The sequence below is a fragment of the Schistocerca piceifrons genome, chromosome 3 (assembly GCF_021461385.2).
Source record: "Schistocerca piceifrons isolate TAMUIC-IGC-003096 chromosome 3, iqSchPice1.1, whole genome shotgun sequence".
Taxonomy (NCBI): Eukaryota; Metazoa; Arthropoda; class Insecta; order Orthoptera; family Acrididae; genus Schistocerca; species Schistocerca piceifrons.
The window spans coordinates 621723662-621737089 of NC_060140.1; the positions used below are offsets into that span (position 1 = coordinate 621723662).

Sequence of the window (13428 nt, forward strand, 5' to 3'; positions counted from 1 at the left end):
TGTGTGGGTGCTTGGGCAGTGCGGAGGTCACTAAACACAAATCATCACATGCAATGAATGTTTTTGAACTAACCTGATGAGTATTCAAACTGATGCTTGGCAATGAAGTCCGATCCAGTAAAGGAAATGCAGATTTCAGTTTCAACAGTGAGGTGCGGGCCGCAGTGAGCTCATTGTAAGTGTGAGCAATGCATTGTTTCAGCTCGTCGTTCTCCTGGCAGAGGTGCACTGCTGAGTTGTATTCTGAAAGTAGGTTAATGATGCAGGTTACAATCTTGCCCGCGAGTGTGGAACACTCATGGACTAAATCCCATGTTAAGACGGAAACAGAATGAGGAGAGTGGGTGCCGGAGTACAGTATCTGAGTGTTAGACAGGTGGTGTAACACTGAACACTGGACTACATTTGGGGAGAGCTTGTAATGGGACAAAAAAATCCATACCGAGAATTGGTTCGTCGATGTCGGCGATGTAGCATGTCCACAGAAAATGCTGAGAAGGGGATAAGTGCACCATTACTTTCACAGAATCGACAGTTTGTAACATTGATGCGTTGACAGCTCATAGGAGAGACTACATCAGTGAAAAGTTGGCAGCAGCCAATGATCGAATTATGATAGACAGGTCAGCGCCAGTGTCATTTAGGTAGACAAACTGCGATGAAATGTCTGTCATGTATAAACGACCGCTCAGCTGAGGGGACGAGTGGACAGAGTGCAATGTTAGGGGATGTCTGTGAAGTTCCCCGCAGGACTCGGTGTCACTTAGTTCCTGTGGTCAGCATTGGGTGTTGACAAGGTAACGAGAACTTCTTGGCCTCAGCCCCAAAAATCTTGTGGTACCAACAGTATGGATGAGCCGGATGTGGTGGTGGCAGTGACTGTGATAGCGGGAGAGGCTTGTCCTCGTTGATCTGTTCTGGGACATAAACCAGGATGTATGAAGCATGGGCGATTCTTGAGTGCTCAGAAAGAGGAGAGGGCAAATGAGTACTGCCTGGCGACATAGAAGGTGTGGAAGTGGAATGGGCTCTGCCCCTGCCTGCAGAGGGCCAGTAAACAGGAGGTGTAGTGTCACACAGCGATGGTGGATGAGCTGGGCGTTTCTGGTGCAGGAGCACATACAGCTAATCTGCGATGTGTAGGCGAGAACCGATAGACTCAAAAGAGTGCGGCAGTAGGTGTATCTGTAGGTCAGTAGGTAACTTAGCAGACCATACCGCTCACAGGGTGACGTCTGGCATCATGTGTTCTTTTATGAGTAACATGAGGCAGCACCAAAGTTGTGACGGAATGTGGTCCCCCAGGTGCTCTTCATACAGAATCTTGATTATCAATTCTTGTGGCAAGCAGGAAGTCGGTCCAATATTGTTTTCTTGGCAAACTCATACTTCGGTGGTGGTGGAGGCGAAAGTAGGAGATTACAAATTAAATCCAAGTGGTCGTGAAGGTGTGTGACCAAACATAGGAACTTGGAGTTGTCATCAGCTCGAAGAGGTGCTCCACCAGTGCGAACCATGAAACTGGGTTGTCCTTGTGTAGGGGAGATAGCTAGGGTAGGCGGACTGGAGGTGGAGACGAAGGTGGCTTCAGCGTGTCTTGGAAGGCCTGCAGTCCCGCTGCACAAGAGTTCATTCTAGGATCCGGCATCACCAGAGTGGAAATGTTACTAGCACACACGTTCAGAACAATGGCTGGTTGTATAGTCTCTGAAGATGCCTGAAAACATGACACGGCAGGCATAGTTGGTACTGTAGAAGTGAACGGGCGAGCAGGGTGTAATGAGGGGCTGTAATTTGGACCAGAAATTGCAGGAATAGCACTGACATTGTCGAACTCGGAAATGACACGGAAGGCTGGTGTGGCAGACACAGATGGTGCTGCAGAAGGAGTGAGCGGTTGTGTGGTCAGAATCGAGGCCCCCTGTGGGGGTGGGGTGTGGCCTGGAGCTTAAAGTGGAAACAACGAGAGTTTTCCGTGCACTCTGGTTATGCACCCTTTGTGGTAGGATCATAAAACACTGGTGAAACCTGTTGGCTGTTGCACTGTCATAGTACTACATTGCTGGGTGAAGAGGCTATGTTGAGTGCACTCGTACCCACGTGGTCGCGAAACTGGGCTGCCGATCCGGTGGTTTGTTCTGGCAAACTGGAGGCATAAAAATGTCTGTTACTGATTTGTAAAGAAGGCGAGGCTGGTGTAGATTGGTAATAGTTGAATGCATGTGCGTTTTGCACAAATAGCGGCGTTGCACACGGCACTACTGCAACTGACGTCGTGGTGCGTAGAGGATAGGAGCGCGTGTGCGAATTTCGGTCCCTTTGAACTTTGTACAAGCAATCGATTGTCACACTATTTAAAAGATCGTCCACTTCACTTTTCATTTATTCTTGTGCGTAATCTGGTGTAACAAAACCTGAGTCCATTGTCTGAGGTATCTACGTAACACTCGGTTGTTGTGGAGTTGCTAAAGTAGAGGTTATACTCCTCGAAGATCCTAGATCATTGTCCGTTAGCTGCGAAATAACTGACAACAGAGGATTGTGTTGGCTGGTTGTAAGAGGTGGGCCACCAAATCTTCGTAAAGAATGTTCAGTGATGTAACCATGGCATCGTACATGAAACCTGTTGATTCTATTGACCAGTCGTGGAAGACGTAGAACTTTTTGTCCGGGGTCACCAATATGGGATTCTGGATATGGATTGTAATATACGCAATAAACAGTTCCCAAGTTTTCTATATACACATGTATTTTACCATAAAGACTGATACACATGAACCCTGCATGAAGTACAAAGGCAGACTGAATTAAACATGGCGGCTTGTCAGAGCAGTTCATGTTCCAAAGATTGTAAATTGTGTGGTTGATGTGACCTATCGACGCCAAAACTATTTATCCTAACCAAATAAAAGCATCTGATGAATGTAATAAAGATGTTGGCATTTAATTAATTAATACAGAAAAAGTGGGAAATGCCACATTCTTTTAATAAATTCATTGCTATGGTACTGACTATGAAAAAGTAATAAAATTGTATCAGATTCCCTTGACTGAATTAGTGTAATTGAATTACTCAACACACCTCCAACATACAGCAGATTCCAATCATAAAATTCCTTATAATCCACTGTGTATACGCTGTGTGAGTGTGGATAGGACACCAGCAGTTTGCTATGGGGCCATATTGACAGTTTTTGTGCGTGGCCTTACACTGTGCTGCTATAAATGACAACTCAGATTGCATGAAATAACTGATGATGCCCTACCTGTATCAAATGCATAATTTTTGAGCCAACAAAGAGTTTTCTGAAATCTAAGACTGTTTTTAATGTTAATTTAGATTAAAATTACTCATAAACAGTGAATGTTAGAAAGTACTCATGGTAAACAGGTACTAAGTAAAATAAAGGTAGTAAGTATGTAGCAGTTGAAAATTGATTATCTTTTGTGTAAATCTGGAAAATAATTGATGAAACTTTTGGCTACTTTCGATGAATAATGTCATCGAAATATCAGTTTCATTCCTAGGCATAATAACATTCGCTTCAGTAGAGACAGTGTGAAGTAAATGCACATTATCATTATGATGTGCCACATGATAAAATGGTTCTCTTCGTACACTAACTGATGGCCAAGTCAGTTCATTTAACAGACAACCTATATGCAGATTATAACCTCCTAAATATCATTCATTTTTATTTCTGGCTTTAAAAGTGAACATCTGAGGTTGGGCTTTACCATGGCTGTTATCAATATTAATTGTTATGTACGAATCATATACTGTATGGACAATTCAGGTAGAATGTGAATAATTTATGGAGTATAGGAAGCAACTCACTGAAATGTAGAAGTGCAGAACTGTTGAAAGGCACATGTAGGCACATATACTCTGAAGCGGCAAAGAAACTGGTATAGGCATGCATAATCAAATACAGAGATATGTAAACAGGCAGAATACAGTGCTGTGGTTGGCAGTGTTTATATAAGACAACAAGTGGCTGGCGCAGTTGTCAGATCTGTTACTGCTGCTACAAGGGCAGGTTATCAAGACTTAAGTGAGTTTGAATGTACAGCACACAAGTGATGGACTACAGCATCTCCGAGGTAGCAATGAAGTGTGGATTTTCCTGTATCACCATTTCACAAATGTACCATGAATATCCTGAATCTGTTAAAATATCAAGTTTCCAACATTGATGCTTCCAGTAAAAGATCCTGCAAGAACAGGACCAATGATGACTGAAAAGAACATGACAGAAGCGCAACCCTTCCACAAATTGCTGTAGATTTCAATGCTGAGCCATCAACAAGTGTCAGAATGTGAACCATTCAATGAAACATCAACTATATTGGCTTTTGGAGCCAAAGGCCCACTAGTGTACCCTTGATGACACAAAGATTTACACCTTGCCCATCAACACTGACATTGGACTGTTGATGGCTGGAAACATGTTGCCTGGCTGAACAAGTCTCGTTTCAAATTGTATCAAGCAGATGGAAGTGTGTGGGTATGGAAACCAGAGATCCTGCATGTCAGCAAGAAACTGTTCAAGTTGGTGGAGGCTCTGTAATGGTGTGGGGCATGTGTAGTTGGAGTGATGTGGGACCCCTGATATAACTGGATAAGACTCTGACAGGTGACACCTACATAAGTATCCTGTCTGATCACCTGCATCTGTTAATGTCCATTGTGTATTCCGATGGACTTGGGCAATTCCAGCAGGACAATGTGGCACCCCCCCCCCCCCCCCCCCCCATGTCCAGAATTGCTACAAAGTGGTGAGCATGTAATGTTTTCTTAGCACCTATTGACTTTTAATGGTTTCTGAGTCAATAAATTCTTGCTTGTTGAAATAGGTGCAGTCACTATTTCATTCAACTCAACATGAATCCAGCTACTCATTCTTCATTACATTCAGTGAAGATTTCATCAAGTATTTGTTTAGAAGTGCATAATGAACAAAAATGAAGAACGGTCAACATTCAGCTGTAGTTGATTTCAAAATAGAATGTATGCTGCGTGGAAATGATTTAAAAATAGAATTTATAGTCTGTGGAAAAGATTGACTATGTCACTGCATCCATAGGTAGGAGTGTTTTAATATCTGTGTTTATTAACTATAGGTGAGATGTGGCCTTGGCTCATTCTTGATTATTGATTATCGTTTTCTTCCTGGAATTTCCATTATTATAATAACAAACTTATTTAGACTGTTAGCAAATGGAAAATTCACTTGGGAAAACCATAAAATCCCAGGAAGACAGAATTGGTGACCTACCTTACCTTCAGAAAGTGAAATTTTGAGTACTTCTGACAAACTCACATAAAATTACAAAGAACTATCATAGCTTTCAGAACAATTGTTTGCTTCCTTGGGAAGGAAAGAGAGATGGAGAGGAGAAATGTAAATTGGAGGGGCAGGTCACAACTACTGTTCTGGGAACAAAGGGAGACAAAGATGAGAAGGATAGAGAGAGGAGAAGATCAAAGATATTACATTGGCATTGTGGTGGCTTCTCTTCAGAGGTGACAGACAGATAGAATGAGAAGTAAAAATTGATTAAGACAAAGAGAAATGAAATTGGTGGTGCAATTAAGAATTAAGAAAGTGGGAAAGGAAATGGAGGAAAATCGAAGGGTTAGAAAGGTGGGGAGGAGGAGTAAGATAATGTATTTTGCCTAGGATGATTGTTGTACCAGTATATGTCTGTTTGATGCACACATGTAATTATAGTAAGTTCTTTTGCTAATCAGGTTTACTTTGTGTGTGATTCACATTGGTTTGTTGCATACAAGATTATGCAAGTTATTGCAAATGTAGAAGAATTTAAGCAACCTTTTTCATAAACGTATTTCATAAAAGCAATGGAAGTAACGTTCAGTGATGATAATAGAGTAAGAAATGTACTCACAGCTGTTTAAATATCTGGAACATTCCTTGTCCCCGTCACAAGTACTGAATAATTCTAAAACTAGGTCTAGAAATATTGTGTTCATGGTGTAGCTCTAGGCCTGATCACAGATGCTTTAGATGTTATGTATTTAAATTTTTGGATTTTGATGCCCCTGGTTTTTGAATTTCAGTTATTTTTCTGACAAGATTCTTTTTCGGTGGCACCAGATTCACTTCAACACATCACAGCACTCTGGCCACACCATTATGTAAATAGTTTCATTTTGTTTATACAATACTGTGTGCTTAGCAGCTTTGTGTCATGTGTACCAGTAACTGTCACATTCTTGAATGGAATTCTGTTTCCTCAATAATTCTGAGCCCCACTATTTTAAAAAAGAAAGCACTTGTTTGTAAACTTATAAATACAGTATGGGGGACAGCAACTTGCCTATTTAAATTTGGCACCCTGAAGCAAGATCATTCTGAGAAGGTGGGGGGTAGGCACATTCAAGAGGGCAGAGTGTAAACTTGTAGATTCAGTGTTTCACTTAGTATCATGGAGTAGACAAAACTGTAATGTACGTTCACTGATGATGTGTACTTTTGTAATGGTCACTCTATCATTGCCATGCAATGAGCATCCCATACTCATTTCAATGGTATGCCTCGAGTCTTGTTCCTGGCTGGCAGTTGTATGTTTCATGAGTAAACAACTTCAGGGAAACTGGTGATGCGAAAGGGGGGGGGCGGCTTCCATGCCATGAACAGCAAGGTCACAGGTCACCCCAGAACATTGGGTAGGTAAGGGTTTCTGTTTTATGATCCTCCAGTGCTCTACCAACAAACATGTGGCTTCTGTTGGGTTGTCTTCTCATTCTGTGGGGTGAATCCTTTATGAAGAACTAAAATTTCATGCCTACAAGTTAGCTGTGGTGCAGCAACTAAATCTATGAGATTTTGTTGCTTGAGAAACTGCATGTCAGGTGCTTTTTTGCATGCCTAACAATGAACTTGTTCTCTTCAGTGATGAGTCTCACTTCCATCTTCTGGGATCTGTAAATAGGCATAACATATGCTACTGGAATTCACAATGTCTAACTATACATACAGTACTACAACTTGGAATAATTGATCCATGATTTTTTTCAAGAATATTGATGGGCAGTTTTGGTGACTGCTTACCATTAAGTCTACATAATTCAGGAGTTTTTGCTGCCAACACTCAATGAGTTGGATGTGGGCAGTATATGGTTCAACAGTATGGTGCTTCAGCACACACAGAGTGTGTTTCGACAACTGTTTTGCTACACTACTTCCCAGGATACCTCATCTTCTTGAGAGGTGATCTGCACTGGCCAAGGTGGTGACCTGGTTAGCTCCATCTGACAGTCATGCTCCATGCCCCATGTGACAATGACTTTTTCATGGAATATTCCTAGTTTCCTTCCTCATATGAAGAACAACGTTCATCAAGATGTCACCTACATACTCCTTGATATGCTGGAAAGAGTTGAAGAAAACTTCTGAGTTCAATTAACACAATGTATTGAGAATAATGGACGTCATCTGCTTGATATCATCTTTAAAATTGTGCAGACAGAGAGTACTGAAATGTTGTACTTGGTGCTGTTCAAAGAATTAAATATAAACCTGCCTTGCTTTTATTTAAATTGAATTTTTAAATAAGCATGTTGCTCTGCCCTACTCTGTTCATTATTGGTGTATATTTCATAGAGTTTGAAGCGTATATAATTCCCTGAAATATTCATTTTATGTGTTTCTGTGGCAGTTCTTATTAATTTTGAACTTCTAAAAAACAACTACAGTGCGCACAATAAATTGTATCTGGGACCATAAATAAGAAAAAAATGAGAAATGTAATAGTGCATTTGTAGAAAATATTGTCCTGGAAAACCACATGGGTATAGTGATCTTTGTCGATTGATTTCAAATAAAAGATTAGTGAACTGGTGTAGCGACTGTGGTTCAGAATACATGTTAAAATGTAGATCACCCATTTAATTGGTTGTGTAAATCAACTGAAAGTTTGGAGGAAGGAAATTGTATAGGACAGAGACTAGTAAAGTAGTGCGGTACCAGGGCATAGGACCGTGCCTACTACAGTAATCCAGTTTTAAATCAGACTTCAGTGTGCACCACAAACAAACAAGAAAAGTTTTCATCATAATTTTACATTACATGTGAGAGGAAATGGAGAAAGTAGGGTGGGAATGGAAAGGGGGGAGGGGTACAGTATTGGATAAGTCATTCTTATCTTACAGGGCAGCTAGGGGTGGTAACAACATACACTTACCAGAGCTGATGGTGGCACAGCCATGCATGTTGAGGCTTTCTTACATCTCATACTATTATAAAACTCCATAAATTGATCTCTGGCCATGAAATGCTGATTTAATAGGCAGCTCTGTGTGGGAAATAGTTTACAGGGAAGGACATTCAGAGAAAAAAGCAAAAGTAGGTGTTTCTAGAATGAAATTTTCACTCTACAGCGGAGTGTGCACTGATATGAAACTTCCTGGCAGATGAAAACTGTGTGCTGGATCGAGACTTGAACTCGGGACCTTTGCCTTTCGTGGGCAAGTGCTCTACCAACTGAGCTACCCAAGCATGACTCACACCCCGTACTCACAGCTTTAATTCCGCCAGTACCTCATCTCCTACCTTCCAAACTTCACAAAAGCTCTCCTGCGAACCTTGCAGAAATAGCACTCCTGGAAGAAAGGAGGAGAGCTTCTGTGAAGTTTGGAAGGTAGGAGATGAGGTACTGGTGGAATTAAAGCTGTGAGTAAGGGGCGTGAGTCATGGTTGGGCAGCTCAGTTGATAGAGCACTTGCCTGCAAAAGGCAAAGGTCCCGAGTTCGAGTCTCGGTCCAGTACACAGTTTTAATCTACCAGGAAGTTTCAAAGTAGGTGTGTTTGAAAGGCTGCTGATTAAAGTACTGTATGGAATAATGTTGCAGAGCAAGGTGAAAAAGAATGTCCATAAAAGAACTATTTGAATGTTAATTAACTTTTATACTGGGCATTTTGTTCCGAGTGAGTTGTTCCGTATCATTTTGTTGCACACAGAAACTGAATACCCTGTGTGAGTTTTCTGGGTTTGAGATGCTGTAGAAGATTCAGCTGCCATTTTCTGGTGTTCTGTTTCAGTATTTAGTTTATGCAACTAGTATTTGTCTCCTGGTGTCTCTAGGGTTATTTTCATGCTGCTAAAACACATGGAAATATAATAACAACAACATGTTTGATGCATCAAAAAAAATTTTCACGTTGTCCGAGTCATTACTTTTTGTTTACATACATGCCAGATGAAAATGCAGTTACTGTTGTTCAGAGAATAAACTTTTTTTAATACATGTGACAGCTTTGACAGTATTTAAAACGTGAATTGTCAATATGTTTTGAAGATACAACGACTGCAGTAATATTTATGCCACACCCTGAAATGTGTCATATTGCTTTATGTGTTCATGACTGACACATCAACAAGTCATGCACATAAAATAATACTGAACTGGATCTTTAAACAGATTCACCTCCATCAGTGCGGTTGATTCAGGATCCTCAACAAGGAACAGAAGAAAGTGGTGATGGGCAGTCTACCACTGATATGCTCCGTGATTTGCTCAATCAGAAACGGCATTTGCTTTTATCTAAACTAACCTCCATGGACTCTGAGGTAAGTTACAAGTACAATGGTGTAGTGAGAGCAGGAAACTTGTTCTGAATTTTGTCATACTTATAGTTTTAAAAATCCACAGAACTATAGGAGCATGTTGATCTCCACTTTTCCTGCAAATGACTCTCCCACTACATCTCTAGACCATCCCAAAACCCGCATTACTTAGCTGCAAAATTAAACTAAGTTTATGATTTGGATTATTGCTTGCTTCCCACATAATTCATTTGTTTTCTTTGATGAACACTATATACCACATAATACAGTAATCATATACACAGATCATAGCTGCCCTTACATCTGATGAAAGGCATGATTTTTTTGTTCCTTTCCTTTTTCTTTCTGTATTTGATGTAAAGCCGTTACAATCACTTGTTTGGTGTATACTACCCATAAAAACTTTGCACATGTTTCTGGTATTGATAAAACTCTGCTGCTCTGTTTATTGATATGTGCTCTTGATTTAATAAAGGAAAAAGTTATTACATGAAAATTTACCTTCCTTATTGCAAAGCAAGAAAAAATCCCTTTAGCAGTTGCTAAAGCCAAAGAATCTATGTAGGAGAGGAATGTTCTTGATTGACTAAAATGTAGTCAAGAAATTCAAATAGAAACCTATAAAGTTCCTGCCAAATGTTTGAACTCTACAAAAGTTCAGTGTTTGACAAGTATTGTGTGGCATTGAAGAATGTTCCAAAAGCAGATGCATGAAATTAAAAAGTAGAGACTTTTAGACACTGGTCTTAACTTTCATGTGTTAATATTAGCAATAAATTTGTAGCATATTACATCTGTCCATTGGTAGGCAAAAAATAAATGAATTTACATTTTTTTATGGACTATCCTTACAAATATTTCTTACTTTCCACCCTTCAAAAATTTCTGTGCTTATGTTTCAAAATATATATATTTGTAATCTAGTGTATTCATACTTTCCTTCCCATTATGTAGATTCACCCACCCTTTATCTTTTCAAGCTGTAGTAAAAGTTATAAAGCTACAGTATTGTAAATATTCATCTTATAATATCCTTTTTATCTTTAAGAATAGATTATTATGCCTATCCATTCAGTCCTTTTATTTGTGTCATGTGTCACATATCCCAGTAATTCAGGAAAATTGTCAGGAACTTGAATGGATTAGTGTTGAGTACATGGGGTGTCTGAAAGTAAAACTTGGAACACTTATGTTGAATATCTGTTAATCATTCAAGTTTTCCTAATGTCAATATCAGAGATTCACAAATCATTGTGTTTATTGTGTTCTTATGTCTTCAGTTGGTTTTTTAGTTTGTAATATTTGATTTCTTGTGAAGTTTCTTATTCAGGCATTAAATAATCTTATATAGACATTATTAATTTTGTAAACTCAGTGTAAAGCATGATTCATGTTTTGTGTGGTTTTTAATTGTTTCGAAATGAAACAGGTATATAGAGTTTTGGAATGACAACAGCTGGCTGGCCTATGTTGAAAGAACAATTTTATTTATTTGATTGTTGTCTCGATCTTAATTCCAGATAAACAATGAGTATGAAGCCAAGTTTCTGCATGCATGCTGTGTGATTATTTTATGCTGTCCATTTCTGTATTAATACATTATACTTATTTTGTGCTTTATTATTGGGGTACTGTTCCTTATATTTCACTATGAGTCTCTGTAAGCTTAACACAGTTTTACAGTTTGTGAAACAATTTTTCTAATTTTAGTTCTTTTGTCAATTTACTTTCAGTATTAATGAATTTTAAAGGAAAAAACCTTATCAGAAAATTGCAGTGGGTAGTTTTTTTTTTTAGATGATTTTAAGATCTTTGAATCCCATGGAACACTGCATATTATGAACATTTTTACATGGTAAACCTATTTTGGTAACAAATTCAACAGTAAATGTGCAATACACAAGAGCTATGAGACATCAACACGCAAGTTTATTATGTCAGGAAATACATCAATGGATGAGTAAACAGCAATTTACAGGAAAATAACATACATTTGTTTTTATTATTAGAACACATAATTACTGAAAATTTGCTTCATAATGCTTGGATATCCCTGTTATGTCACAACACTACAATAAAAAAAGAAATTAATGGTTGTCATCCCTGACATTTGTGTATTGTTGTCTGGTGTAAATGCACTGCAATTCAAAGAGAAAGTGCACTATTTGGTGGCCAAAGCACAGTTGTCGAGTTCTTACCTCTACCAGCTAATTCACATTACATCTCCGTTGTGACTCGCAGTGGCAAACAAAAATTAAATAACAAGGTACCATGATAATTAATAAAGCATACCATCAGCTAAAAATTATTTATATAGGTTTATGTTACACAGATACAGTTGGAAATTATTAATGTGATTGTATATGATCTGCACGGTTTCATATGATTGATCTGGAGTGAAATGATATAACAATGTCCATAAGCAACTTAATAACTGTCTAAGGACTATGAGAAATAGATTAGTGTGATGCTGGAGATTCTCATCAACATAGATGAGAACATCATATTAGGCTTTGTTAAATCAGAAATATTTGCCATTAAAATACTATCTTGCCTACTGAATTTCACACTCTGAGCTATTCAGAACACTGGAATCACAAAAAGTCACAATAGCTCAAACCTATGGAAAGCAATTTGTAGCTGAAGACCAAATTCAAACAGCCCACTAAAATTTTACAATTTTTCTGCATAAAAATGACTAATATAGCATGTTTTAAGCCACCATAATGAAAGCTTTGAGGAACATATTCCTAAATGGAATGGTATAATGACAATATTAATCTACTTCGCCGTTTTGAAGCCATTCCTTTTATAACAGATATGACTATATGAGAAATATTTTGAAATGTTGGGTGTGGGAAATCCAAAATAAATTTATTCAACAAAGTAATGTCAAGAAAGAATTCTGTCAATTTGTGTGATCTAAATGCTGGAAAAAAAAGATTAGCTACTGAGAAAAGAGCTTCAAATACCCAGACTGCAGTGAAGTTAAGTTACAAATGAGGTATTGTTCAAACAACAATGAACTGACTGTATAAATAGTGTGCATATTTTCAAACCTTGTGGAATGTTTCCTACCTTGTATATATTTTAGTGAAGAAATCCTAGGCAGTGAGCTACGCTTTATATCAAGAATAGTATTCAAGTTTTCTATAATATTTGATGGGATAAGGAAAGTAGGGCCTCCAGATGAACTTGTGACATTTTATTGCTTTTTGTGCTATTTCTTTTGTTACTTTCTTCAAAACTTCCGTTTTCTTTTGTTCTTTTGTTTTTTAGGGTGGGACTGAGAACACTTTACATGGCTCAACTGAGGGTGTGGCTTCTTGCAATGCATCCGATGCTGGCAGTATCATCACAAACCCGGCATTCACAAGACAAAGGGCCGGTCACCAAGCTTCGTTCCGTAGTACTGTTTCTGATAGTGAGATAGAACAGGGCAATGTGAGTTTTTGCATTTTTGTATAGCCACATTTGCCACGCTTTTTTCCGTTGTTTGCCTGCTGAGTGGCACCTATTTTTGCAGTTTAGCCTTTGGTTCTGCTGCATGTTGCATGATTTTTCTTTTTGTAAAGGGTCTATTCTGTGATAGTCAAGTTATTGATGCCCTGTATAGCTCTTGAGCAATAATCTAAATCACTGGTTCCCAATCTACAGCAATAAAACCTCTGATTGATTACTTGCACCATAACCACTCTTTACTTTTAATGATTGTTAAGAATCAACAGTATTCTTGAATATTAGTCTGGGGAAGTCATAAATGTGTTGAATATTACTTTCCAGTACCAGATGAGTGGATAAGTTGCTTCTTCGTTCTTTATAGAAACCCTAAGG

At 38.6% G+C, this 13428-nt stretch overlaps 1 protein-coding gene across 1 annotated transcript in view; it reads left to right on the forward strand.

Moving 5' to 3' along the window:
- LOC124788082 (MAP kinase-activating death domain protein) overlaps positions 1-13428 on the forward strand; it is a 593942-nt gene that overhangs the window by 350178 nt on the left and 230336 nt on the right. The window contains exons 27-28 of the mRNA XM_047255179.1: positions 9449-9597; positions 12874-13038. Of these exons, the coding sequence (XP_047111135.1) occupies positions 9449-9597; positions 12874-13038 (314 nt within the window). The remainder of the gene's footprint in view (positions 1-9448; positions 9598-12873; positions 13039-13428) is intronic.